Source organism: Ochlerotatus camptorhynchus, unplaced genomic scaffold (genome assembly GCF_037179485.1).
Source record: "Ochlerotatus camptorhynchus isolate MF236.1 unplaced genomic scaffold, CSIRO-AGI_Acam_v1.1 ptg000056l, whole genome shotgun sequence".
Classification (NCBI taxonomy): Eukaryota; Metazoa; Arthropoda; class Insecta; order Diptera; family Culicidae; genus Ochlerotatus; species Ochlerotatus camptorhynchus.
In genome coordinates, this window is record NW_027040546.1 from 618,934 (window position 1) to 645,293 (window position 26,360).

A 26,360-nucleotide genomic window follows, 5' to 3' on the forward strand; every position below is an offset into this window, starting at 1 on the left:
ACTCATTAAAAAGTAATTGCAATCTGAAATTTATCCCCAGTTAATAATTACCTTTTTTTTTCTCGTTTGCGTATGTTTTCATTTTCCATGTCATTTTCTCTCCCGTTCCCGCAGATACGGCCGCTGGGTAACGCGGCGGGTTGCCATCGGGACGATTGTCGTCATCTGGCTGCTGGCGGCGCTGGTCTCGTTCGTGCCGATCTCGCTCGATCTCCACCGGGACAAGCGAGACGAAACGGACACCTCGCTCATCATCAACGGCGTCAAGTACGAAACGTGCGCCCTGGACCTGACGCCCACCTATGCCGTCGTTTCTAGTTGTATAAGTTTCTACGTACCTTGTATAGTAATGATCGGTATCTACTGCAGGTGAGTGTCCATCAGCTCGAATTCCGGGATGATTTATTGCTACCAGTTAGGATAATAGCTGCTTCCGCTCCAGCAGACTGACTCGACATTTTCTAATTCCAGTAATTTCCACTATCACGCATTTGCTTCACAGTTGTTCACAGTTTGTGTAGTGATCCCATTATTAATACTACTATAATGAAAGTTTGTAGGCAGATAATTGGCAACCTGACCCGGTTGATGTTCCCGTTATTATTGTTGCCCCTGCTCATCTTGAGCTGCCGGAGATTAGTTGCTATAAATCTAATCTTCCAATTACGGACCATTCATTGTTTGCCAACCATAGCCGGACCTAGTCTCACAGTTTCATTCCGGAGCCAACAGACAAGTTTAATCATCGAGATTTTCCCGTCCTTTCGAATCTTCTGCTCCGGACCGGGAGGATGATGCCTTGATTTAAAACCCTTGTCTTCGGGATTTCAGATCTCGCCTCACGTCTCCCCATTTAGCATACTCCGACACGCCTGCCGATAAGCTTACAAGGGTCCTACATGAGCCGAAGCCGAACCAGAGCCTTGCAAAGGCGTGTTGTAGTGGAAAATTTACATCCCACCTCCATCATCGACCTCGTAAGTCCTCGGATTCAGAAACAAGGAGTGAGCATGACGGCAGCATCAGCAGCAGAGCAAAGTGAAATGGTCGTAAATTTAAAACATAACGACTATCGGGGATGCTTTACGGCGCGTCGTTGAGTTGATTGGGATCTAACCCCCGAGGGCTGCTGTATCGTCTCATCACTTCCGCACTTGTGGGTTGTCAAAATTTTACGGTGCTGATTATCAATTTGTTTAATATGCTTGCTAACAACTAGATCTACTCAAGTTGATAGCATGGATGAAAATGTGATACATACTTATAGAAGCGGGTCAGGACTACTTTCCGTGATTAACTTGTGACCGTGAATTTGGGCTTGTTTTGGTGTAAAAAAGCCATTATTCACACTTGAGTGAAAATAGATCTGGCTTGATGGAAAGAGTACTTCCCAGTGTTACATATGCTTTCAACTAAATATTATAGATGTGTCTCTTTAATAGCACATTATGAGATATAATTTCATGGCATATAATGTCATGTTAACCACACTGTGATTGACTAGCATGAGTGAAATGTAGGATTATGAGAATGAGCATGATTGACCACCCGCGGTTGCTTCTCCCTAATTAATCATTTTGTCAAGCTTCGGCATTCATGTTCCATCAGATGTCACTACTGTTGTTTACGGCGACCGCCTTCCATTCATTTTGACTAAACATGTTTTATGAAATTATTGAATAATAAGATATTATGATGATATTTTGTATGTGTAAGTAATATGAATTGTAAAGTTTGTGTTTCACACAACAAAACTGCAAATTTAGCTTTGACAGAGTCACAATGAGCGTTTTTCTGATCGCCTCTTCGCGAAGAGTGAAGAGCGAAGAGTGGGTGAGATAAATTACAAAATCGCTTATTGCGACTCTCATGTAGCAAAATTGGCAGGTAATATGTGTCAAACACAAACTTAACAATCTTTTCTTGTTGTTTACATAATCAAAATATTTTCATAATATCTTATTATTCCATAATTTCTTAAAACATTTTTTTAGTCAAAATGAATGGAAGGCACCCTGACGGTGACATCTATCGAAAATTACGTATAATCTGTTTTACGTTGATTGTTCACAAAGGATTTTGCAGTCATGTCTGGTATGCATTTAGATTAATTATCGAAGTCCCTCCTTTTTTACAAATTCTGCACACAAAATAGCACACCCCCAAGAGGTAATCAACTCGGTTCTGAAGCAGTCTGACAACAATAGCAACTGCGAGGCGGCGGTGAAATTTTTCAATCAACTGCAAGCGGAGGGCGGCTATTTGAAGACTAGTGGGGATTTTGCAAAAAAAATAAAAAATTGGGTTTACTTCAGGTGAACAACTTTTGAGGTGCCGAATGTGGTTCTGTTGTATGCCAAGGGAAAAGTTTGAAGGGCTAAGGATCGGGTTCAGGTTGTCAAAATGTGCATAATTTGTTTTACAGAAAGCCTAATCTAATAAATTGTCTAAGAATGTTCAATTGGGTATCATAATATTTATTGAAATAATTCAGATTATTTAACCAAGGTGAGTGACTAGTGGTGCCGTAGATCGCTCATCCGGGAGGAAGGTACCTGATTTGTATGACGCTATGTATCTGGCCACCCTGTGTCATTGACCCATGCGAACCGTGATTACCGATATTGGAAGCTACAGCGGAAACGCCAAGCAAGTGTTCGTTGCTAAAGTGGATGACCCTGAGAGTGACCTAGCTATTGCTGTTGCTGGTGATGATCTTGGCGCTGGTATTTATTTATTTGACAACTCTTGCAGGGAATTGGAAATCCGAGCAAAGTATTTGTTTTTCTGCTAATCCGAAAACCAATCCTTTAGTCCGATGGTGTGTCAATTTCATCCTGAAGTGAAGTTCGACGACTGTCAGCAAAAAGCGAAACCTTAGCAATTATTGGAACGACGATAGCAAACAACCGTTGTATATTATATTTTGTGTCATACTTGTTAAAGTGTGCCCTAACCGTGTGTCGTGATGTGTTTCGGCACAGTGTTCAGAGTTGATTACCCCTTGCTCATGGCATGTTGACAGATTGAGGTCGTGAGAGCAAATGTTCTCTCTCAAATTTGAATTTATTGGCTCTTTCTCTTTGGCTCATGGTAGTAAAGCAGGTAAAACTGTATGGTGAAAAAACATTTTTTTTAATTGTACTTGTTTAACAATTATCTCCGGGAAAAACTCAACGACAAAGTCCCTGACTTACTTATTTAAGATGGCGTTCACTTTTTTGACCTGAATATGCACCGAAAGCGAATTATTTCCACTTCTCTCGATTTCTATATGATTATAACGAGGGGGACAGTGACAAATTTAGAGCAATCTTGAGTTACTCTGACAAATTCTCTTACTCTCTGAGCGAACCTTCTCATTGCTAGTGGATTTTTGCAAAAGGTCTTATTAATTTCTGGACATCAATTTGAGCTTAAGGTTCGCTTAAGACATTTTGAAATGTTCATAACAAACAACAGCCGATGACTTATATTTCACAGTGGATGATTTTAACAGTCTTGAATACTAAAATCCGAATCGAGATGCAGAATAATTTATCCTCAATATCGGAGGACCGATGGGAACAGGTCAAATAAACCAGGAGGCTGGCAATCCCATATCAATCCTATACGTTTGACAGTAGGCAAGATCACGGTCCTTCTTTAAATACGGCCCGCCTGACGTATACATGATGGAAATGGACAGATAATCGTGTTATAAGCAAAGATACAAGAGCAGATGATAGCATCAAAAATATGGCCGCTTAAAGGGCCATCCACATTAGATCCGTTTGCGTTCCGTTGACGTAAATTTGAGAGTAAGACAATAGATTTAGCTGACAAAAAGTTCGGTTTCACGATAATAAACAAATTCGCAATACACGCTATTTCAAAACTACCTAAATTGGAGTAGAATCGATCCAGATCGATCAAAACTGAACATACCCAAAAATGGGTAAACTGTGTTGGGAGTGACAATTTGCCAAATGAACAACATTGACATGAATCCGTTCGACGTTTTTTATTTGTCAAGCATGTAAGCGGAAGAGGAAACAGAAGGGGGCGACTCTATCTACGATGCAGGAAACATTGTGTTTTGCTGTGGTTAGCTACGCGCACGCTGAGTAGATAGAAAGAAGATTGATGGCGATTCTGAAGATTTCCTTCAAAAAATATGATGCGCGAGGCAAATAGATGCGAGAAATCAAACAAAATTTTTCGAAGATTGATTCGCTAGTGTGAGATTTTTTGAGTATCTATAATTGACATTTAGATATGTCACCCCCCTCGGAGGAAACCACAAACGACAATATCTCGCGTAACATTTGAAAAGGGTCTTCAACCAAAATGTTAACAAACCAGAAAATGGATTACCTAGTTAAATAATCTCTGTCTTTTTATTGGCCTTTAAGGTGATACTCTAAGGAAGCCTTAGCGTGAAAATTTAAAGGCACAAATGTCAGCTTGCACAAAACATACAAATTTGAAATTGCTACTCCTTGTTTGCTGTGCTACTACAAACAGAGAGTAGCAATTTCAAATTTGTATGTTTTGTGGAAGCTGAAATTTGTGCCTTTGAAGTTTCACGCTACACGCTAACTTGAAAGTACCCAATAAATGAGAACCTTGTACTCATTTTTCAATTTATTCTAAGCTGTCAAAAAAGGGGTATTTTTACAAAATGAAAAATGTATACTTTTTATTCATTTTTGAGAATATCCGCTTGAAATAGAAATGGGTAAAAAATTCATTAATATTTCAATGCAAAAAAGAGACGCCATTTTTGCATATCAGGAGTAATTTTAACGTATTCGGGAGTTATCGTGAGTTTTCCAACTATGGAAAGAGCGGCACAGCTAGTTGTTACAAGGTAGGGATTATATAGAAGTACGATATTCATAACAATCGTTCTAATAATGTGTTTCGTTTCAGGTTTGCAGAGATCTTCGAAGAAGTTCACTATCACAAGGTACCGGACCCATTCGATGGCATCATCCATTACGAAAACTGTCAGAACATTCATTTGTTGCTGATCATCCTGAGAAAACTGCATGAGCTGCAACCGACACATCGGAATCGTGATCGGATGGTGCAGGCCATTGAGCACAATATTTCAATTAATTTTTCAGGGAGAAGCTTCCGCCAGGTGAATTTTTTCAGCTACGGTATTAAGAACGTGGATGGAACTCTGGAGAGGTTTTCCGCCCTTTTAGTCGTAAATTCAACAAACAAAATTTAATTGCAATCGTTGATGATCAATATACAATGTAAAGAGTTTCAATCCTTTAAATTTGTTTTTTTTTCACAATGTATCTCTTGGTTATATCTCTGTTGACAGGGTGCCCTATGAAGCAAAATTTTAAATAAAATGGGTACTTTCTACTCATGTATAGAATAAACATTAAGGGTCAAAAGTACTCATTTTTTGAAGTATTCCTTGAATACTCATTAATGAGTAAAGCCGGTTTTACACATTAAATGAGTTAAGCCACTTTTCTATAAAATTGATAAATTTGTACTCATTAATGGGTACTTTCAAGCTAGCGTGTAAGGCTTCCTTAGAGTATCACCTTAAAATCATTTGAAATTATTTTAATTTTCTTAAATGGATTGTAAATAATCTGTCTATTTCTATTTCCATATAAGAAAATCGAAGTTTTTTTTATCATTTGAACAGTTCAGTATGACAATAATATCGGTATCTCAGGACACAACACCCAAATAATACATGGTTGGCCAAATTTAGCGTGCGGGCCTTGGTGCGGGCCAATGAATGATTCGTAAAATTTCTTTATTCGACCGATTTGAAAAATGAGTTATTCATTCTTCATTTTCAACATTCCTTCACGATTAGCAAGCGGTGCTGTTGTATGGTATTAAAAACCGATTTGGTTACATTTTGATTATAAGCCCTTTTCAAATGTACGATATGCCATGTTCTTTCCTTTTTTCCGATGCAGCTCAGAGCAAATCAGAGTTACTCTGAGTAAATCTCAGCTAAAGAGACACTCGCATTAAAGCCGTCATCCCCCTTGGATTATAATTGGCGTCTTGCAGTGAAACTTTTCCAAGCTTTCGCCACCTACATTTCGAAGTGAGAACTACTAGAAGGAGGATAGTTTTCAAATTCTCCAAGTAAAGCAGACGATGTTTAGGGCAAATCGGTCCATAAAGAAAAACTAATAATTTCCCGTGGAAACTTTTGCTTGAATCGTGTAAGAAAACGTGTTTGCAAACTAACTGTTATTATTTCGGTATGGATCGGAGATGTTTTCATGGAAAATTATGCATAACAAGTTTGCACCCACAGGGAGAGGTTACCTCCTGCGCAGCTGTATTTTTCTTAAAATGGTAAATATGTGTGATTTTCACTAAGATGAAAGTGCAAATTAAGTTAATTTTCTTAGGAATGGTTGTATCATGCTGTTGGTAATAGAGAATTAGTTGTTAAGGACGCCAATATTCAATAAATGTGCATTTTGGCCTTTTTTAGGTAAACATATTGATACTCACAATTTTCGACGGAAAATGCAACGGAACTTGATTTACTCGACACGCATCATACTATAAAATGGTGCTAGATGGTTTATAAATTGTTAACAAGATGACAAATCATCTTTATTTTGGGTAATTGAGCAATTTCCTTCTGTTTACCATCATATTTATGATGCAACATTGATGGAGCTGTGAAATGAAATGAATATATCGTATGAAAGTTCACCTGGAAAAGTCAAAGATGCACATCAGTCTGATCGTAAAAACGTTTTCTTCTTCAATTCGAATGTTATATTGGAAGGATTTCACGCAGGCTTGATGAAAATTATGATTTAATGCTAATTTTCACGAATTTTATATGCAGTCTGTCAACATTATCATCATCATGCAGTGGCGACATCAACGTTGAGTTTTTACGGAAATCTTCCAATCATCCTCAGAGTATACACGGAACCGAAAAATTACCCAAAATTAAGTTCTTTTCACTTCCATGTTCCGTTAAATAAGCTAATTTTCAGAAAACCGCTCATAGTAGTTTATAGTACGTTCAGGCTAGAGAGTTATAACATGTTATAGCGCTATCTTGATGGTGGTTTATGTGTTGCAATTAGTTGACAACCGTTGTAACCAGGGTGGCCAGATTATTTGTTTCATTATCGGTAGCTTCTCAAAACTTTTATCGGTAGTTATCGGTAGGCCATCTGAAGAAGGCTTTCCCGATACTTGAAACCTTTGTGAGCGGGGGGTACTGTCCTTCAGTTCTTCTGCTTTAAACGTGTTGAAATCAATATTTCTAATTCAAATGCTTATTCTGACTACAAGGAAAACAGCACATAAGTATTGAATATTTTTCAAGATTACTAAAAATCTGTGATTCTCGGTAGGAATAGTGAAAAATCGGTAGTTTTTAACCTTTTGTCTGTGAATCGGTAGGCATCCCGAAAATCGGTAGGACTACCTATAAATCGGTAGGTCTGGCCACCCTGGTTATAACATGTTATAACTCTCCAGTCTGAACAAAGCATTACATTTGACTACGGCAAAAATAATTACATACTCGTGAGTATTTTCTACCAAAAATTAAGTTCAATTGACTCAAATTTGAGAATATCTCATATACTCACTAGCTTATTGAACTATAGTCATAAGAAAATCGAATCTCTCGTTCCGTTTTTGACAACAACAAAAAGTGAGAGTGGGATGCAAAACTCAAAATTAAGTAAAAATAACTTAAATTAGGGTATTTTTTCTCTGTGTAGCAACTGTAACTGGTGATCTGAAACTTTATAATAGGCTAGCGCCTCAGTTTGCTTTCAGATGTAGAAGCTGTAGCAGCTGTATCCAGGGATCGGGTGCTACTCAATTTTCTTCGAGTAAAACACATAAAAAGATACACGACCATTCACGATATTCACTCAGACTTGATCCGAGTTTGACTCAAATTTGCAAAAAAGAGCGGTTCCTCAAAGAATGAGTATATGAATATGAATATGAGGGAAACCGAGAGATATATCACGCAGTCTATTAGTATACTTCTAGATTGAGTAAAATGTTGGTATTTTGTCCTCATATACAAGCAGTTTTTCCCGGAAAAGTGAGGGAAACTGTACTCACTCACTGAGAAACCTCACTTGTTGCAATTTTGAGTTGAATTCAACTCAGTTGTTACTGAGTTACTCTCATCGGCCGTGTAACCTCGATGCATTCTTTCCGTTCACCTTCCCTTGAGCATGGAATGAACATAACAGATATACCAAAGAGACAATAAAGCCATTTCATGCATTCCTGTACCTTTTCTTTGTTTATTGCGATCCGCTACTCTATAGCAACCGACGCAGTTTGATTGTTCGGCAGTAAACCTATCCAAAAGTCCGTCGCTTCCTCTCTGATGTGCACGCATGCATGATGGATCGTTCCGGGCCAACTGCTCGATAAGTTTTACATTTCATCAGGTGTGTGTGTGAAAATTAACTGCGAGAATGTTTATTGTTATGGTATACTGTTCCTCGCTCGAGTGGAGGGAAGGAAACCCCAAGGGCAACATGCCAATGCCGGACGTGGTGAGCTTCGAGAAATTTGATCATTTTTTTTTATTGGATAGACCCTTTTTCCAAGCGATATACTATTACCGAAAATTCAGTTGGGAGCTTCCTGATGCTGCAGCATAGCCACCATGGCATGTTTGATTTATTGTACTGAGGCAAATGAAATTTCATGGTTTCCTTGGAAACCGAAGAAGAAGCTATATTTACAGATATTTGCGCAGCTATGCTACAATTAATGAGATCTAACTCGCAATCGAGTGATACAGGGACTTTACATACCAGTGATTAGATTACCAGAGTCGGTAAAATTTGATTGCGTTTTTAAACCGCTGAGTTTTCAGTAAAGGGTGTCCCACATCGAATTGAATCACGGAAAAACGCTGCAGAAAATTATTTAGTTGACCGATCCTTTGCAAACTTTCAGACAATAAAATATAACCCATTAGTAAGCTTTTGCCATATTTATTTCATTCAACTTCAATACCATAACCGTACACTCGCACCTTACGCTTAACTCCACTCATTAGGTTCTGTAGAACATCTGGCTGCAGCTTCTTCTGTACGGAAACCCACTGTTTCTTCATATCTTCCTCAGATTTGACCTCCTTGGGAAGCTTCCGTAGTGCCTGCTTCATAATAGCCCAGTAATGTTGTGATGGCCATTAGTTCCGGTGCGTTGAGGGGGGGGGGGGGGGGTTCATGTCCTTGGGAACGAAATTGACCCCGTTGGTGTCATACTACTCCAGACACGAAGCTAGATCCGGCCAGAAGATCGAAGGGCCCTCGTGTTGCTTCAACAGAGGAAGCAGTCGCTTCTGTAGACACTCCTTGATGTAGATCTCCCCGTTTACAGTCCCGGTAGTCCCGAAAGGGGCACCCCATTTGGCACATGCGCAGATCACTTGACACGCAGGCTTATCAGATATTAATCTTAAGATCTTCAACAGTTCAACAACTTATGTCTCCGATATATTTCAAGGTATCAGGTTGAGCAGGAAATGTCCAGTGATTTAATGATCTTTTATCTTACCAAATTTTCTGGAGTTTGTAGGTATCGGAACCTTCCTGAAGTTTTTGAAATTTCTCTGATCGCTTCGATTATTCCGTTAGGTTCTTGGAACATCACTGAAGTATTCGAAATTAGTCTAAAGTGCACGGAACTTTACTGATTTTTATGGAGTTCTCTGAATTTCTCTTCTTCTTCTTATTCTTCTTCTTCTTCTTCTTCTTCTTCTTCTTCTTCGCATTTAAAGCTTATTGCATATCGCATATTAGCTTATTGCGTGCTGTCAACTTAGTGTTCTAGATGCTCTTCCACAGTTATTAATTGAGAGCTTTCGATGCCTGTACCATTTTTGCATTGGTATAATTGTGTGGCAAGTCCAATCATACTTCTATGCCCAGGGAAGTCGAGAAATTTTCCAACCCGAAAAATTCCTAGACCGGACCGGGAATTGAACCCAGCCACCTCCAGCATGGTCTTGCTTTGTAGCTGCGCCTTTACCGACTGAGCTAAGGGAATGAATTTCTCAGAACGTCTATAAATTTTCTGTAATTTTCCAGAAATTAATGGAATTGTTCCTCATTTTCTGAGCAGTCATAAGGTGGCCTAAAGAAAATCAAACTATTTGTATCTGATGAGCACAATAAATCTAATGGGCGCAAACATTTTTGTGTTACACTTGTAGGTGACAATGTTTTCATACGTTTTTTTTAACCAAGGGCGGAGCCAGTGTTGGGAAAATATCAAAATATCAAATCTCACCAAAGAAAAACATCGGGCTTGATTTTCGCAGACAAAAATCAACATGCAAATAACTGCGGTTGATATTGCAAGCTGTGATATCGCAGCTCAAAATAACAAGCTAACAAAACTCAACAGCTGCAAAAGCTCACCAAACTGTGGTGAGATTAAGTTTCATGATTTTTGATTTACACCCGAACGCAACCGAGACTTCCATAACGTCTGGCAGCAGTTGCTTCGTGTCTGCCATCGGTGAAGAGAAAAAATTATAGCATAGTTACTCAACAAACAGTTCAAAGTCACAAACAAGCATACACATTGAATAAATGCTGTATAACAGTGTACAATGCTGAATAAAACAGGATGTCGAATTATGTGCTGAAAAAAGGTCATTGAGATCGATAGATGCGTCTTTATTCCGCCGTTTGCTCTGATATGATTAATTTCCTTATTAAAAGCTTTAGAAACGTTGACTGTCTTCCTTATTCAGAACCAGAAGTTTGATCTAATAACAAACTGAATAAGTGTAATTTGCACATACATTGTCGCTTTTATTCGACTGTTTTCAATTGATTGAATAAAATGCTTTATTAAACGTCTTATAAATGTTTTCTAGCTCCATTATTAGATTTCATTGCATTGCTTTACAATATTGCTGTATAAAGGTGAATACACTCAGCAAAATAGCTCTTATACCACCCAACAAACAATTCAAAGTCACAAATAAGCATATATATTGAATAAATGCTGTATAACAGTATACTGCTGAATAAAAAGAGTTGTCGAATTATGTGCTGAAAAAGCTCATTGAGATCGATAGATGCCCATTTATTCCACTATTTGCTCTGATCTGATTAATTTACTTATTAAAAGCTGTAAAAGTGTTTAAGGTCTTCCCAATTCAACGCCAGAAGTTCGATCTAATAACAAACTGAATAAGTGTAATTTGTACATACATTGACACGTTAATTCGGCTGTTTGCAATTGATTTAATAACATGCTTTATTAGAAGTCTAATAAATGTTCTCCAGCTCCTTTATAAGATTTCATTGCATTACTTAACAATATTGTTGAATAAAGGTGAATACAGTCAGCATAATAGCTCTTATACCACTATGCAGCCATGTTGTAATCACATGACTTGTAAATGCTTTATACACGACGTATTAGATTCATTATTCGACAACACTGATTCAGTCTTACAATAAGGCGAAATCAGTTGAGTAGTGGTTACCGTTTCCACTTTCCAATTAGAAGGTCATGAGTTCAATCCCAAGCTCAACCCTTTTTTAACATAAATAATTTAAATAGTAATCATCGATCACATGACTCACGATAATGAATGAATTGATCTTGTTTAAAATATAACCGAGCATCCTTTCTTTCGACTTGGAGATGTGAAGAGGCAACATTATTGTTCTCATTCAAAACAACGATGAATGAATTAATCATTCCCACAGGAACTTGAAGGAGCTAGAGTTGCGATCGGGAGTGCTGATAAGTATTTACTTTCATGCAAGCTTTTATAGATTATTGAGTTGCCCATGTGATGAATTCTAGGATAGCTCAGATGACAAGGCAAGCGGCTGGTGATCGGAAGGTACATGGTTCGAATCCCATACCACACAACGATATGTATAAGTATTTAATAAATTTTCTAATATCTGTGTGGTGCGAGCCACGTCAGAAATAATGAAATACAATACACTTAAGAAAAACACACCACAGCCAAAGATGAATACTAAGATGAAACTGTCGGAAGAAAAACTTTCTATTTTAGTGTCCCTTTCATCCAATGAATACCCCCCGTATTCAAGGTAATTTTGTGGTTTTGCTGCCCCCTCGGTAGAGATGAAATTTTGCGCTCATTTTTATCAAAACAATCACACCAAAATCAGAGATGTCCCATTTTTTAATTACTCGATTAACAACTAATCGATTATTTTTTGATCGCTGTGTTGCCATTTTTCCACTAATGAGAGTGCAACCCATGTTTGAAACGATCGGTGATGATCCTCTAGAGATGTTAATGCTTATTTCGGCATGATATAACCGATTACAAATATTTTACTTTTCGGTTCGTTAATCGATTAATCGATTATTCGAATGAAAATTGGCCACCACTAGATGAATGTGAAATGTCATTTCAAATATAAGGGCCGTACGCAAATAATGATACAATTTGAAAGGGACCGGAGCTAATCACAAATTACGTCCCCATGGTAACTGAAATAAACACGAGTGTTCACCGGTTGCCACACCCTTCCCTGTCCCCGTTCATCTTATTTTCGGGTTAATTTTCCCACAGTTGAATAATCGTTTAATAAATGTATAATATGTCCACTTAAACGTTACTTCACATGAGAATCAAGCGTATACAGAGCATCACTGTTTTAAGGAAGCAGTGATGTCTAATAAACACTGAATAATCAAAAATTTTATCGTATAAACTCTGTTACAACTCAATATAAATCGAATAAAAGCTTCTCGACATACCTTATTCAACACCAAATATTTCGATGTTGTGGTTGAATAAATTCTCCAGATTTGTGTGAACAAAGCCTGAACAGAAGTTATTATTAAAAATAGTACAAGTACTATTAAGCATGCAGTTGAATAAAATGGCCAAGAAGTCGTTTCTTTAATAGACGATTGTTTGTTGGGTATACCTTTTCTTTCTAAAAAACGAGGTACAACAAAATCATTTTTGCGTCGATTCTATTTTCAGCTTCAAATTTGCACGTAGTGAATAGTCTCGCAATATCAAAGGAGCTTGTTAAATCAAAAACAAACATGATAGTTTGATCCAATATTACACGTGATATTTAGCGCGTATGAGAGCTGAAAAATATCAATTTGTTAGTGATTTTGCCATCACTGGGCGGAGCAATATTTGTTCACCTTCAAGAGCTCATAATATATGTAACATAAGTCCTGGGAAAAAAATCAAAAGCATGCCATTTGAAATCAAACAATCAATAATTTAAAATCTTCAGGGTATTTTATTCTATTTATAAACTGTTGAAAAATGTATTTACAGCACACGATTTTTCGCAGTGTGCAGTGAAATTGTTGAATCAGGGTTTGGACGGTGTCTTTGACGATTTCTTCTAAATTTTGCTTGATTCGATCAACCAATTGTTGCTCAATTTGCCGTACACCGTAACCTTGAGTACACCCGATTGGACGAGCCTGAGGCACGTTTGATGGATTGTCCTTTTTCGGTACAAATAGTATTTTTTGCTCAGTTCCAAAATGATGCATTTTCCATTCGCAAAGGTTCGCGACGAAGTGCACGGCAACATTTTGGTATTTTTCGAGTTGTTGCTGTGTATATTTTGGAGCACGATGACGTTTCCGATATATTACGTTGTATTTTTTTTAATCCGATGGATTTACATGTTTGAAACAAGAAATTTTCGTGCTTATTTGCTTGTTGATTGACCAAATTTGTTTTCAGCACTTGACAACATTTTTTGGTTGTTCTGGCACTCAATTTTGTTGGGCGACCGTATTTCTTTTTATATTCCGGTTCTTTACCATCACGACAATCCTTCAAAACACGATAAATAGTTGATTTTGATATTGGCTTGTCTTTGAACACGCTTAGAATTTCACTTGTACTGAGCTGTCCAAAAAGGTTGGCGACGTGTGCACATAAATCCAGCTTGTACGACATTTTAAATGGAAACTACTGCGCAATTTGAGTTTGACAGTTCAGTAGCAGTATAGATAAGCGTGACAAGTGCATTGGTTGACATATGTGTGTTTGTTCATGCCGTCAAATAAACACCTGATAGTATTCCCAGGACTTATGTTACATATGTTATGTGAAAAAGGGGGCCCAAATAGAATCAATGTATTTATTAACTTGAACCTGACGGGTGCAAACAAATTTACACATGATGAGTGCAGAATATTTTTCATAGTACATTTGTATACAAAATATTCTTCAAACGCTTGTTCTTGAATTTGTAATATATTAGTTCTATGTTTAAGGGCGCTGCTGATTAAACTAATGTTATTTTAAGCACGATTTCAGTGACAAGACTGACTAGAACTAGATTTCCTCGATTTGAAATATTACCAGTTTAGTCAAAAAATTTGCACTCCGCTATTTCAAAACCTCCTCATGAAATTATATTCTTCTTCATCCTCACATTTCAAGCTTATTGCTTATCGCATATTAGCTTATTGCGTGCTTTCAACTTAGTGTTCTAGATGCACTTCTACAGAGCTTTTGATGCCTGTACCATTTTTGCATTAGTATAATTGTGTGGCAAGTACAATCATACTGCAGCCCGAAAAATTCCTAGGACGGACCAGGAATCGAACCCAGTCACCTCCAGCATGGTGTTGCTTTATAACTGCTCCTTTACCGACTGTATTAGGAGAGTAAAATGTTGCTATGAGAATTAAATATCACATGAAGAAGAAAAAACGTAATACATTAATAGATCTTTTGTTGTAAGAGTTCCCAGCAATTCTGTTAAAAATTGATGCATTCCAAATTTAATAATTACGAAATAAAGTATCATTTATTTAAATTATGTTTATTCAATTAGTGACCCATTTACAATTCCATCTGTATGAGCATTTTTTTCCATAAATCTAGCATCTATAATGAAAATACATTATGCAAATAATGTAAAGCATAGGTAATTAAATTTGTTAAGCAAATGTTATCTTTTTCTTTTGATAACTTTGATTACAAAGCTGTACCTGTAAAACTGTTTATAACATTTAAATTTAAGTTATTGTCGCGCCTCCACTAAACTAAATTTCGTGAGTCTGAGTTGAGTCTTCCAACGTCAAAATCTCCACTGGTGGCATAGGAAATTCAAGAGTTACCAGCAAAAACGTCGCATCAGCAGTCAGTCGTTTAGTTATTGTTTTTCCAAAAATAGCATAATTTTTAGTTTAAAAAAAAATTTCTCCAGTAAATTTTCCGTTAAAGTCCTGAACAAACTAAGGCAATTTTATTTAGCAAAATTAGTGATGTGAAGCGATATAATATTTAATCATTTTGAATCAATATTAAATATGAGAGTTGGTTATGATATTTTTCACTGGTCAAGGGGTAAGGTGCCGTTGCACCTTCACCACAGGAATAGTTTAATAGTTAATCAATTGAAAAAATCGATTCCTGTTCTCACAAACCATGCATTGAAACAGCCCCCTTTTAAATTAGAACGATAAATAAGCTTTTTCAAGCTTCTCCATTCACAGGAATAAATTCACCTTCCTTTGTTTCGTTAACACCTTACCCAAGTACAAAGCCCCAACGCAAATAAACAAAAGACTCATCGCTCTGTGTGTATTGGCTTCTGTAGCTAGCCGATAGTAGGTATCTATAGCTACTCAGTGGCTACACAGAACCATCATCGGTGAAGTTTATTTTCCCATCACAGACGAGAGTCCTTTCCGGGGGAGGGAGCTTTGCTATGGCCTACCGTAACGGCCATAATAGGTTCGGTAAATAGAGCGTATCGGCTCTCGCCTTCCTCTTTGCATGGCCGTACGCTGTCAACCCTTTTCACGTGGTGGCAGCTCATCCACCTGTCCCACATCAAGCTGGGAAAGGAAACATTTTTACCCCTAATTAGGCACATGCCACACCACACTTCGTCTCTGCGGGTGGCAACTCTACCGGAAGAGAATTGATTTGTTACGATTTGGGATCGTTGATATAGCAAGTGTGGGAAGGAAAACAAACGATTAATCGATGCAACGCAGGTTTGGGGTTCTGGTATCTAGCTTGAACTTTCACAAACTTCTCAACAATTCACTAAAAAAGCAACCCCCACAAGAATATCGGTGCATTCCAACATGTTCCGAAGGGGTTTCCGTCGTATGTCTCCCACAGACCAAACAGGCCTTGCGAGGAAAAATATCATCTCTGTCTCGCACAAAATACGATTAACTTGATATATAATGCGGTAAAATGCTGCGTAGTGTGGGCGGATTCTCTCACCTCGTTTTCTCTTCGGGTCTTACATTGTCTGTCTGCCAGTCTATCTGGCTGGGTGTGAAAATCTAAATCACAAGCGCCTCCACTGGAAGGACGGAAGCAATTCAGTCTTATCGCACCTTGAGCTTTTTTTCCCTCTCCTCGCTCGTTTATTTACTCACTAACAGGATTTAGAATGAGTGCTGTGGGAACCCGAAGCAACCTACTTAGTTCTTAACTGCGATGCCGAGGGAGAATGGATTACGGACGATTTTCTACCGCTTCCTTCCAGACTTCCGCTTCCGCTAGGTACGGTTCTCGCTTTGATGGCAAAATGCGGGGAAGGCATAGATAGGCAGATATCAGGAGGGCAGAGCGATTTCAATTAAAAAGGTAAAAAGAGCCTTCTCTGGCTGGGTGCGCTTTTTCCTGCCGGATTGTTAGCACCCGGAAGATTAGAGGGTAAATAGAAGTGATTTAGGTCCCTCCGGGAGGATTACATTTCGATGCTATCTGTTGGTGGGGAATGAATGATAGAGTTGTAGTAGCTTTTGGAATTACAAGCATTAAGCATTTCAATGAGACAAAAAAGGCAGTGGTTGTCAGTTGATTGCGAGTGAGAATGGAAAGTATCTTCAATATTTTTGGATACCTCTGCATTGCGGTTCGTGGCATGATGGATCTTATTCAACTGTTTTTCGTATACTCAACGTTTATCATTGCTGGTGCCAGAGAAATGCGATTCCTATGAAGGACAATTTCCGAAACAAAACCCATCATCCAGAAGCCGATCAGATCTGGAATACTCGATGCTTCGAAATTTAACTCGGTGTAACAAACATCGAGTAGAATTTTCTGGAATCAAAAATATCTTTATCATGACAAAATGACATAGGACAAACGAGCCAAATAATAATGGGTGATCAGTAACTGCAAGCACCATAGATAAAAGTCATAGCAAATTTGTCTACAACAAACTCAGTTGATGAAATAGCTTGATCGGAATGGTAGAAAAAAAATTCTCCTATATTTAAACACCCTTCAAATCGCGATTAGAAACACATTTCCGGAGATAAACGGGTACAAATATTTGAAAAATCCAAATCATGATTCAGACTAAATTTACGGAGAAAAACAGATGTAAACAAATCTAACAACTAAGCACCCCTTAAATCTCAATAAAGGCCATATTTACAGAGATAAGCAGGTGTAAAGATTTGTTTAGGAAGTTAGGACCAAATTTGTTGTTTTGGATTAAGGACAATTTTTTTGTTTAGAATATAGACCAAATTTACGGAAAATCGTGTATTAAAAATTTGAACACCTAAACACCGGGATTAAGGACATATTTACGGAGATTTAGTACGAGAATTTCAACCAAAAAACAACAACCGCCCAGGCTACGTCTAACCTCCAGTTCAGTAAATGACACCAATATGGTAATTATTTTCACTTACGATGATTCTTTTTTGCCAATAATTGATACACCAGTTAAATCTTTTAATATTTCCGATGCGATAAGATTATACAGAAATCTGACAGAAATTTTGTAGAGGTAGCGTACCATAATGTACGTAGCTTACTCAAAAATATTGATAACTATCGAACATTCAAAGCTTATTGCTATTGGTGTAGCTGAGTCCAGGTTGAAAACTTCTCATACAAACAAATCTGTTGAGTTACCTGGCTATAAAATCATTCGTTCTGATCGATCGGTCGGAAAGAAAAAAATAACGTGGAGATGGAGTTGCATTTTATATAAGATGCAAAATCAAATACGAGATGCTTTCTAAATCAAATATAGGCGGTGAAGTTATCGTTTTATTAAACTTACAAATAGTAACATACCTAGTATATGGAGTGGTTTATAAACCACCAGATGTTTGTTTTAGTGTTTTGAATAAAGTTTTTGAATTGCAGCTATTGAACCGATTGTTGTTCTCATATGGAATTTCAACATAAATCTCCTGAGCACTCCGAACAAGATGCCTCCGGCAAAATGTGTAACGGAAAATTGGCGATGTTTAAAAAATCATAGCTCATCCATTTATTGACGAATTTCAAATCAATTGGCACCACTTGAAACTACAGACTTCAAAAATTTGTTTGGTATCAATAGATTTAAAGTTTATTTACAAATTGCTGAGTAATGATTTTCCAAATATTGCCAATTAACCGTTACACATTTTAACGGATACATCGTGCTCGGAGTGTTAATCGTGATTTTTTTTTTCTACTAAAGCTTTAGATCAAGTAAATTAAATATCAATTAAAATATTACCTATTTCTACTACTTAGCACAAAATGGGCTGCAACTCATCTTTCATCGATTATGTTATTGATAATTGTACCGCTAACGTGAACAACACTTATCAATATTCTGTATCGGGAATCAGCGATCCTGATCTTGTACATATGTTTTTAGTACTAAACCCCCTAATCAAACATCTGAAACGTATTACAGAAGAGAATAAGGGCTATTCATTAGCTACGTAAACGGTTTTTTTAAAGTATTATTGCCCCCCCCCCCTCTCCAATTGTCCGTTCATTTTTTTAAATTTGTATGGGCCGTGGATAATTGTCAACCCCCCCCCCCTAAATGTCTACGTAGTTTATGAACAGCTCCTTACTTGGAACTATGAAACTATGAAATATTAGAACGGTATTTTTTTTTATTTTTAAGATGCAAAACGAGAAGGTAAGGGCCTGTTCATAAACTACGTAGACAGCTTTTTTGGGATTCTTGACCCCCCCCCCCCTCCCCCTGCGTAGACAATTGTCCATACAAAATTTTGAAAATTTGTATGGGCCGTGGATAATTGTCAACCCCCCCCCCCCCTAAACTGTCTACGTAGTTTATGGACAGCCCCTAAAGTTTGTATATGACTCATAAAGCCTGTCAAAAAAACTCGCCTCAAGAATGTCACAATGAGCGTTTTGCTAAACGATGAGCGCTCACTTATCGCGATTGCTCATTACAGCTAAAATCGATAATTGTGACCCTCCGAGGGCAAAATTGACTTACTCTTCTGTTTCAAACCGTAATTTGATTGTGATTTACTTGTAGTTTAATGTATTAACGTACGTCAGCTGGTGTGTTACAACCTGTACTACAGTCACCCCAGTATTATGCACCAGCTAGTCACTATTATGGGTCAGTCAGTTCTGCGTGTCAATCAAATGGAAGTGGCCCATAATTGTGATTGGCCCATAATACTGGGGTGACTGTATAATACACTATTCGAATCCTGTCCGAACAGTGATTCTGATAAATTTTATAAGCAAAGTTAAATAACAAAATCTTCGCGTATATAGTGTTTTGTTGTTATCTGATGCCCTTTGTAGGGCGAATTGTTGGAACAATGACATATGTTCTGTGCAGTGCATGCACTCTCAATATAACATCGGAGAATGATCGGATTTATTGCTTCGGTGGATGTGATCAGATTCTTCATAAGAAATGTGTGTTTCAGCTGTCGTAAAAACAAATTTGCTTAAATGACGTGCTCAACAAATGCAGTGAGATACTTTCAAACGTATCGATATTCAAAGGCACACAAGCAAACTTTGCTTCAATACTGAACGATTAAGCAAAGATAATCGATCGAAAATTCTATAGCTACACACTTAGAAATAACTATTTTTACAAGAGACGTAATCCATATTGGACGTAAATCATAGAACGTAAACAAACATTTCATGTAAAATTAAGTGTTCTCAAACCGAAACATCAGCTAGTTGACGAAGAGAACGTTTTATTGAATTGATTTTCACGTTTCTTTCAACTGATTCCTATGTCAAAAGGCCCGCTTACATGGTCTCAGGGAACCGAAAATTACATGACTTTTTAGTAGTGTGTAATCGTATTTTGGTTAACATCAAGAACTGGCTACAGAACGAGTTACCGATCTCCTTATACAGTACTTCCATAGAGGTAACATTAAGGGGAAGCTCACCGCTCCGAAAAAAATAATTACGTTTTGATTTTTCTAAAAATATTGGAAAAAGATATCAAAATTTTAAGAAAATCACATATTTTTTAATTTTTCAAAGAAAATTCACGTGCAAAAACATTTTTTATAAGTCATTATGGCATAAAGTTGGACTCAAAAAACCACAAAACATCGACTTTTCGGTTTTGCTGAGGGTAATTTTTTTTTTTTCATGATGAGATAGAAAAAAATTTTACATGTAATTTTTGAAAAAAATCTAAGGAACAAACTGATTTTCTTTGATTTTTGATATTTTTTCCTAATATTTTTAAAGAAATAAAAATGTACCGAAAATATTTTTTTTTTCGGGCCGGCAAGCTTCCCCTTAACACTAGAAGGTCCCGACATAACGTGCTCAACTTTTTGGCTCAGCTCTGGTACCAAGCAAATCGATTCACCCCTCAAAACATAGGAAAATCTACTAACCCCTCATTTCATCTGTCAAACTTTCATAGCGAATCAAAACAAACATTTCGTAGTACTAGAATTTCGACTAGAATGGGGTACGTTAATCGTTTGCTTGCGACCAATAGGCTAGTTAACTAGTGAGCCTATTTAAAATCGTCAGTTTCGTATTGATTGTTGGTACTTCTGCACAGAACAAAAATGATGAACGCTCGTATGCTGACGTCACTGCTTCTGATAAGCACGAAGAGGGAAGTCTCCTGAGATCTGGAAAAAGACAGGTGTCAAACAACGGGAAATCCAGCACCAAAAATAAGAACTGCCAGTGTGAGCATACTTGATCAGGTAATGTGACACCGCTGGCAAAACCTAGGTCTCCGTTCAAACCAAAAACACCGACTAAACAGAAGACACCGGCTAAATCGAAGACACCGCCTTAACCGAAGACACCTATCAAACTGGAAACATCTGCTAAAACGAAGATGATTTCTAAGCTCGAACAGACGGTTTCAATTAAATCAAAAGTTAACCAAGATGGAGATATGACCAAAAATGATGTCCGCGATAAACTGTATCCTGTTCAGTTTGGCGTGAAGGATGTTTTTTTAACGGTGAAGCGCTAACCCAGTGTAGTTCTCAATCCCTTGCGTCGAACCTGCTGAAATCAGCTAAAACACAATTTTCACAATTAGGAAAACTTTTGAAAACTGATTGGTTTAAAACGAATCAATCTGGGTTGGGCAGGAAGGCATAACAAAATTATAACAACTGGAGCTATTTAATTAACAAAAAAAATGTAACAGAACGTGTTATAAACATTGGCTGGTAAGTTGTTAAAATAACAAAAATTCGTCTAGTAGTAACAAAACTATAACAAACTTTGATATGATTATACCAAAATTATCACAAAATTAGATATTGTCTATTGCATTAAAAAATATACATATAGGGTAGAGAACTACTTCGGCATAAGCGCCCATTTTGGGCCTATCAAGCAGAAAACATCAAATAATTCCATGATTTCGGCATTAACAGGTAAATTATGCGTTTGGAACGATATTTTAGTTCAAACGCCACCGAACAAAGTCAATAAGAACGCGTGATAGGAATGTTTGCACCCAATATTCTCAAAGCACTCTGACCGATTCAATCTTTATCTTCATGAATTCATTGGCGTTTCAATGCGTTAGGCAAAGTTTAGAATCCATAGGCCAAGTTTGGCGTCAATAAGCAGTCTTAGACTTTTAACAAAATCTCAACAATTTGTTTGTCGTTTTTAAATCTTACGCGGAAAGATAAATAAATTTGGAAACCATCAATAATAATAACATTCCGTTTGGTGCTAAACTACGTTAGATTAAGAAAGACTAAGTGCGGGTTGTGCTTAATAGGCTGGAAATGGGGAAGTTAACCCTACAACAACCGTTGTTATAAATTAGATAAAAAATTTGCCATGTCTCTGGCAAAGGTTATGCCATTTATTTTTAACTTTTGTTGAATCTAAGTCAAATAATTAATTGGAATTCATCAACTGTAGGTCATTTTAAATAATTAAGAGTCTTTTCCAGGCTTCTTTTTTCCATAATATGCCAGAATTCGCTTCATAACGTGTGTTGCTTCATCAGCGAAAGATTTTGCAGCAGCTGGTTTGTCTCCCCGATAAAGTCGGAGTTCTAACTGTTGAAACCACTGATGGGCACAGACACCGACACTGGTTCACCTTTTGCTCGAGTGCCACATGGGCACAGACACCGACACTGGTTCACCTTTTGCTCGAGTGCCACTCACGGTGTTTCGCGAAAACCCATTAATGGGTATAAAAACACCCATTTTAGCTAAAAGTGCCCCTCCTCATTTAATGCAGTAAACTATGGTTTACTCATTAATGGGTAAATGGGGGATCTGTCAATAAATGGGTGTTTTTTTAACCATCTTTTTGAATTGTATTTTTCGTAAAATGGGTAAAAAAATACCCATGTCCTCCGAGGGGGACGACTCTATCTACGATGCAAAAAAGATTGTGTTTTGCTGTGGCTAGTTGCGCGCACGCTGAGTAGATAGAAAGAAGATTTATGACGTTTCTGAAGATTTCCTGCAAAAAATTGATGAGCGATGCAAGTAGATGCGACAAATGAAAGAAGATTGTTCGAAGATTGATTCGCTAGTGTGAGATTTGTTGAGCATCTAAACTTGAGATTTAGATGTGTCGCCCCCCTCGATGTCCTCGTTGACATAGAAAACTTTCTAATACATTGGAAATAAATGCAGGTGTTCCGATCAAATTGTATTACACGAAATATTATGATACCATATTGGATAAAATTGTATTTACTCATCCGTAAGCCTCTCCAATGTTCGGGATTCTAACCTTTTCCTGAGATCGTCCATTTTCGCTAAAAAAAAAAGCTGCTGACAGTAGCTGTTTGCATTCCCAATGAATCCGTGACAGAAATGAGACGATAAAATTTCAAAGTGTTTTTTCACCCATTAGTGGGTAAAAAATATACCCATTATTCAACCGGGAACTGATTCTTTAAATGGGTATTTTTTCACCCATTTTATGATTTCGAAATTCCCCCATTTTTTGACAGCTGCATACATGGTTTGAAAATGGGTATTTTTATACCCATTAATGGGTTTTTGCGAAACACCGTGCTGGTGGAGAACTGACAGTTCAACTAAGGCAGAAACGGTAATTGTTTTTGATCAGTCATTGTCTTCCCTTGACAATTTACCTACAAACCTTACTTACGCAGCAGAAAGCATAGGCAGAAGTAATTGTACGTCCGGAGCGCATTTTTCGCAGAGCAAGAGCAGAAACTAAATCTCTAAATATGCTTTAGTTATCTACCCAGACAGCCAGAAGTCGTTTAACAATGTACAGATAGTATCGTAAATTTCTACAGTTTAAGCCAAAATCGCATATAAGAATGCCATACCATAAGCCATTTCTTTGCATTATATACGAATTGTTTGTTTGTATATATGTTTTTTTTTTATCACGAAAACAACTTTGCATATACGTGCATTCTGGTTGTCTGGGTAATTTCCTTACTGAATAAAATTAATTAATTTCTAGTTTGAGCTGATTCAAACAAGCTGCTACGAAAGGCGTTTCTTTTTTCCAATACCAACAACCGATCTGAGAGAAGAATTGGTTGTTTTAGTAATTCTGAATGAATGAATGAAAAATTAAGATTACCTCGCACATATTTCTCTTTTCCCGGCTCAAGTGGAATGCGTTTAATTGTGTGTTGTGGCAGTTGAGCCAGATGCTAGGTTGCCGTCGTTCGTGGTCTTCCACATGGATTGTTAGAGGATCTTCCATCAAATCATGAAATTCCTATGGTGATGGAAATTCATTCATCATCTGGTTCAGAAGCAGTAGGCAGCCAATCTATTTCGTATCGCGGTCGGTAGAGTTTTCCGATGACGAATCAGAAAAAAATCGGAAGATTTTATATAAGCAGAACTCTTCGAAGGATACGATGAACGATGTTCCGGATCGGTATTTATTCTCTTATTTATTCAAGGTAGACAAGACTGAGAACATCCTATATTTTTTTCAGGAGCCTTCGAGTTAAGGTCAATCGGCAAAATTTCATGACAACATTCGTATCAAAGACATATTGTTTATGGTACTGATGTTTTACATAAGGCACAAGCTTACCCATGGAGGTTTGGAAGACTTTATGAAAATGTTGAATGTTTTCCCGAAAGCTTGACCACTTTTACTAATACTTTCCTAGCTCCAAAAAGGCTTATTTTTGTATGAATTGTCATTATACCCATACTTCTTGTTCAACAATGACAACCCTCAACAACCTATTTTATTTTAAGATATGAAGCTGCTCCACAACCTGAACCTCTCTGCCCTGTAAAAAACTGTGGATCAATTAAAACGAACTTTTTTGTTACTTTTCCCATAGAGCAGCAAATCAGATAATATTTTTTGAAATACTCCAAAGAGACACCGGTTATTACTGAAGAAATTCGCGATATAGGCCGTTTATAAATTAAACAATCTCTGACAATCATTCGAATATTTATCACAGCACTGCGAAATAAACTATAACGTTCGCCATTACCAATACCAACACCACCGGCGCCGCTATATTTTATGTATTGATAATAATTATAACTGACTATTATAATTGTGATATGATGAGAAACTGCGCACAAACCACTTTTCACTACCCAAGTAACATTGCAGATTTTATCGAGGTTTTATAGCATCCTCCAGGTCTAAATGATGGTCTACAGAACCCTCATAAAACCAAAATTGTTACTTGGGTAATAACGGGTGTTGAATAAAAAATGAGAATGATTTCAATACCATCCAGCGCTCTTGTGAGAGCATCGCGACTAAGCTTAGTCGTACGGCTGACCAGAGGGCCCCTTCTCCAATATTCATTGATTTTTTTTTGATGAATAAACATTATGTTTTTATTAAAAAAAAAAGACTGAATTCGTTGAAAAAATGTTTTTTTACTAGCTATATGACTGAAAAAATACTCATTGAACTCCCGTTATATCAAAATATAACACACGTTGATATGAATATCAACCATTGATATAATTATGTTATAATTTTATTATGCCCTTCTGATCGGGGAACGTTGTCCCGTCATTGTATCTCTCAACGTACTCCGGTGTTTTAGTTGTTCTGAATATGGTCACAAGGCAGCGAACTTCTCAAAGTCTGCTTGCTGTCCAAAGTGCGCTGAAGTCCACGAAATCAGTGATTGCTCCTCGGACTTCGAAAAGTGTATCAACTGTACCATCGCGAACGAAGAGAAAAACCTTCCTGCTGATACCAATTGGATGTCTGCCATTCCTCGTGGAGTTCAGAATGCCCTTGTACCAGAATCGGATAAAAAAAAATTCCGAAAATAATCGATTACTCTTCCTAGCAATCAACGCAAGTCAATGAGTTAGTTGCTGCTCTTGCTTGCCCAGGTAGTTGTGATAACTGTATATGTTTGGTTTTAGTATTTTCACTATGGAGCCGAATCTGTATGAACAAGATGTGGCATCCCGTTGGTTGTTATTAAAAGAGTCCCGACTCGTTTGGAAGTTAGACTAAGAGTGAATTTATTCCGATTTTTGATACATTGATTTTATTTACTTGATGTGTGTTATTGGGCGCAGCGCCATCTTACGCTGCGTCGTCGTCTGGGTTCGAATTTTTTCCGCACCCGGTCAAGTCGAACTGACTCCGTCCAGCTCGTGTCGTTCAACGCTGCGTTCTACCTGACGCAAGCGGTTTGAGTTTACCCGCCATTGGTAAACCAGGATCGCTACCAATGCAACGCTGATGAATACTAAGGAGGATCTAAGGAGTACGATATCACGTCGTGGGATGAAAGATCATTCTTGATGACTTCTCCGCTTTCTTCTCCGCTCCCAAAAGAACACATTGTATTTGGATTGCTACTTTGATACTGGCTTCAGTCTGTCGAGTCGAGTGTTTATACGATTCGTGATGCAGGTTTTGAGATCGGACCATATTTGCTGCTGGTGATGTGTATCTAGCAACTTCGGTCGTTTATTGGCGACGCTTTGAGTCACAATTCATAGGGTTGTCACCCATTCTGGCTTCCAATGTTCAACCGAAGGGAAGGAAGACACTGTACCTTTTAGTAATGAGTTCGTATGATCATGCCAAAATCCGTACGACGGAGAAACATTTCTCGGGTTGACCTTAACAGATCGCCTCTGCCAACCGTGTTATCCCAGCGTTGCTC

General features: G+C 37.6%; 1 protein-coding gene across 3 annotated transcripts in view; it reads left to right on the forward strand.

Moving 5' to 3' along the window:
- Dop1R1 (Dopamine 1-like receptor 1) overlaps positions 1–26,360 on the forward strand; it is a 674,358-nt gene that overhangs the window by 618,916 nt on the left and 29,082 nt on the right. For all 3 annotated transcript variants that reach the window (XM_065239581.1, XM_065239580.1, XM_065239582.1), the window contains exon 5: positions 115–369. In XM_065239581.1, coding sequence (XP_065095653.1) covers positions 115–369 — 255 coding nt within the window. The remainder of the gene's footprint in view (positions 1–114; positions 370–26,360) is intronic.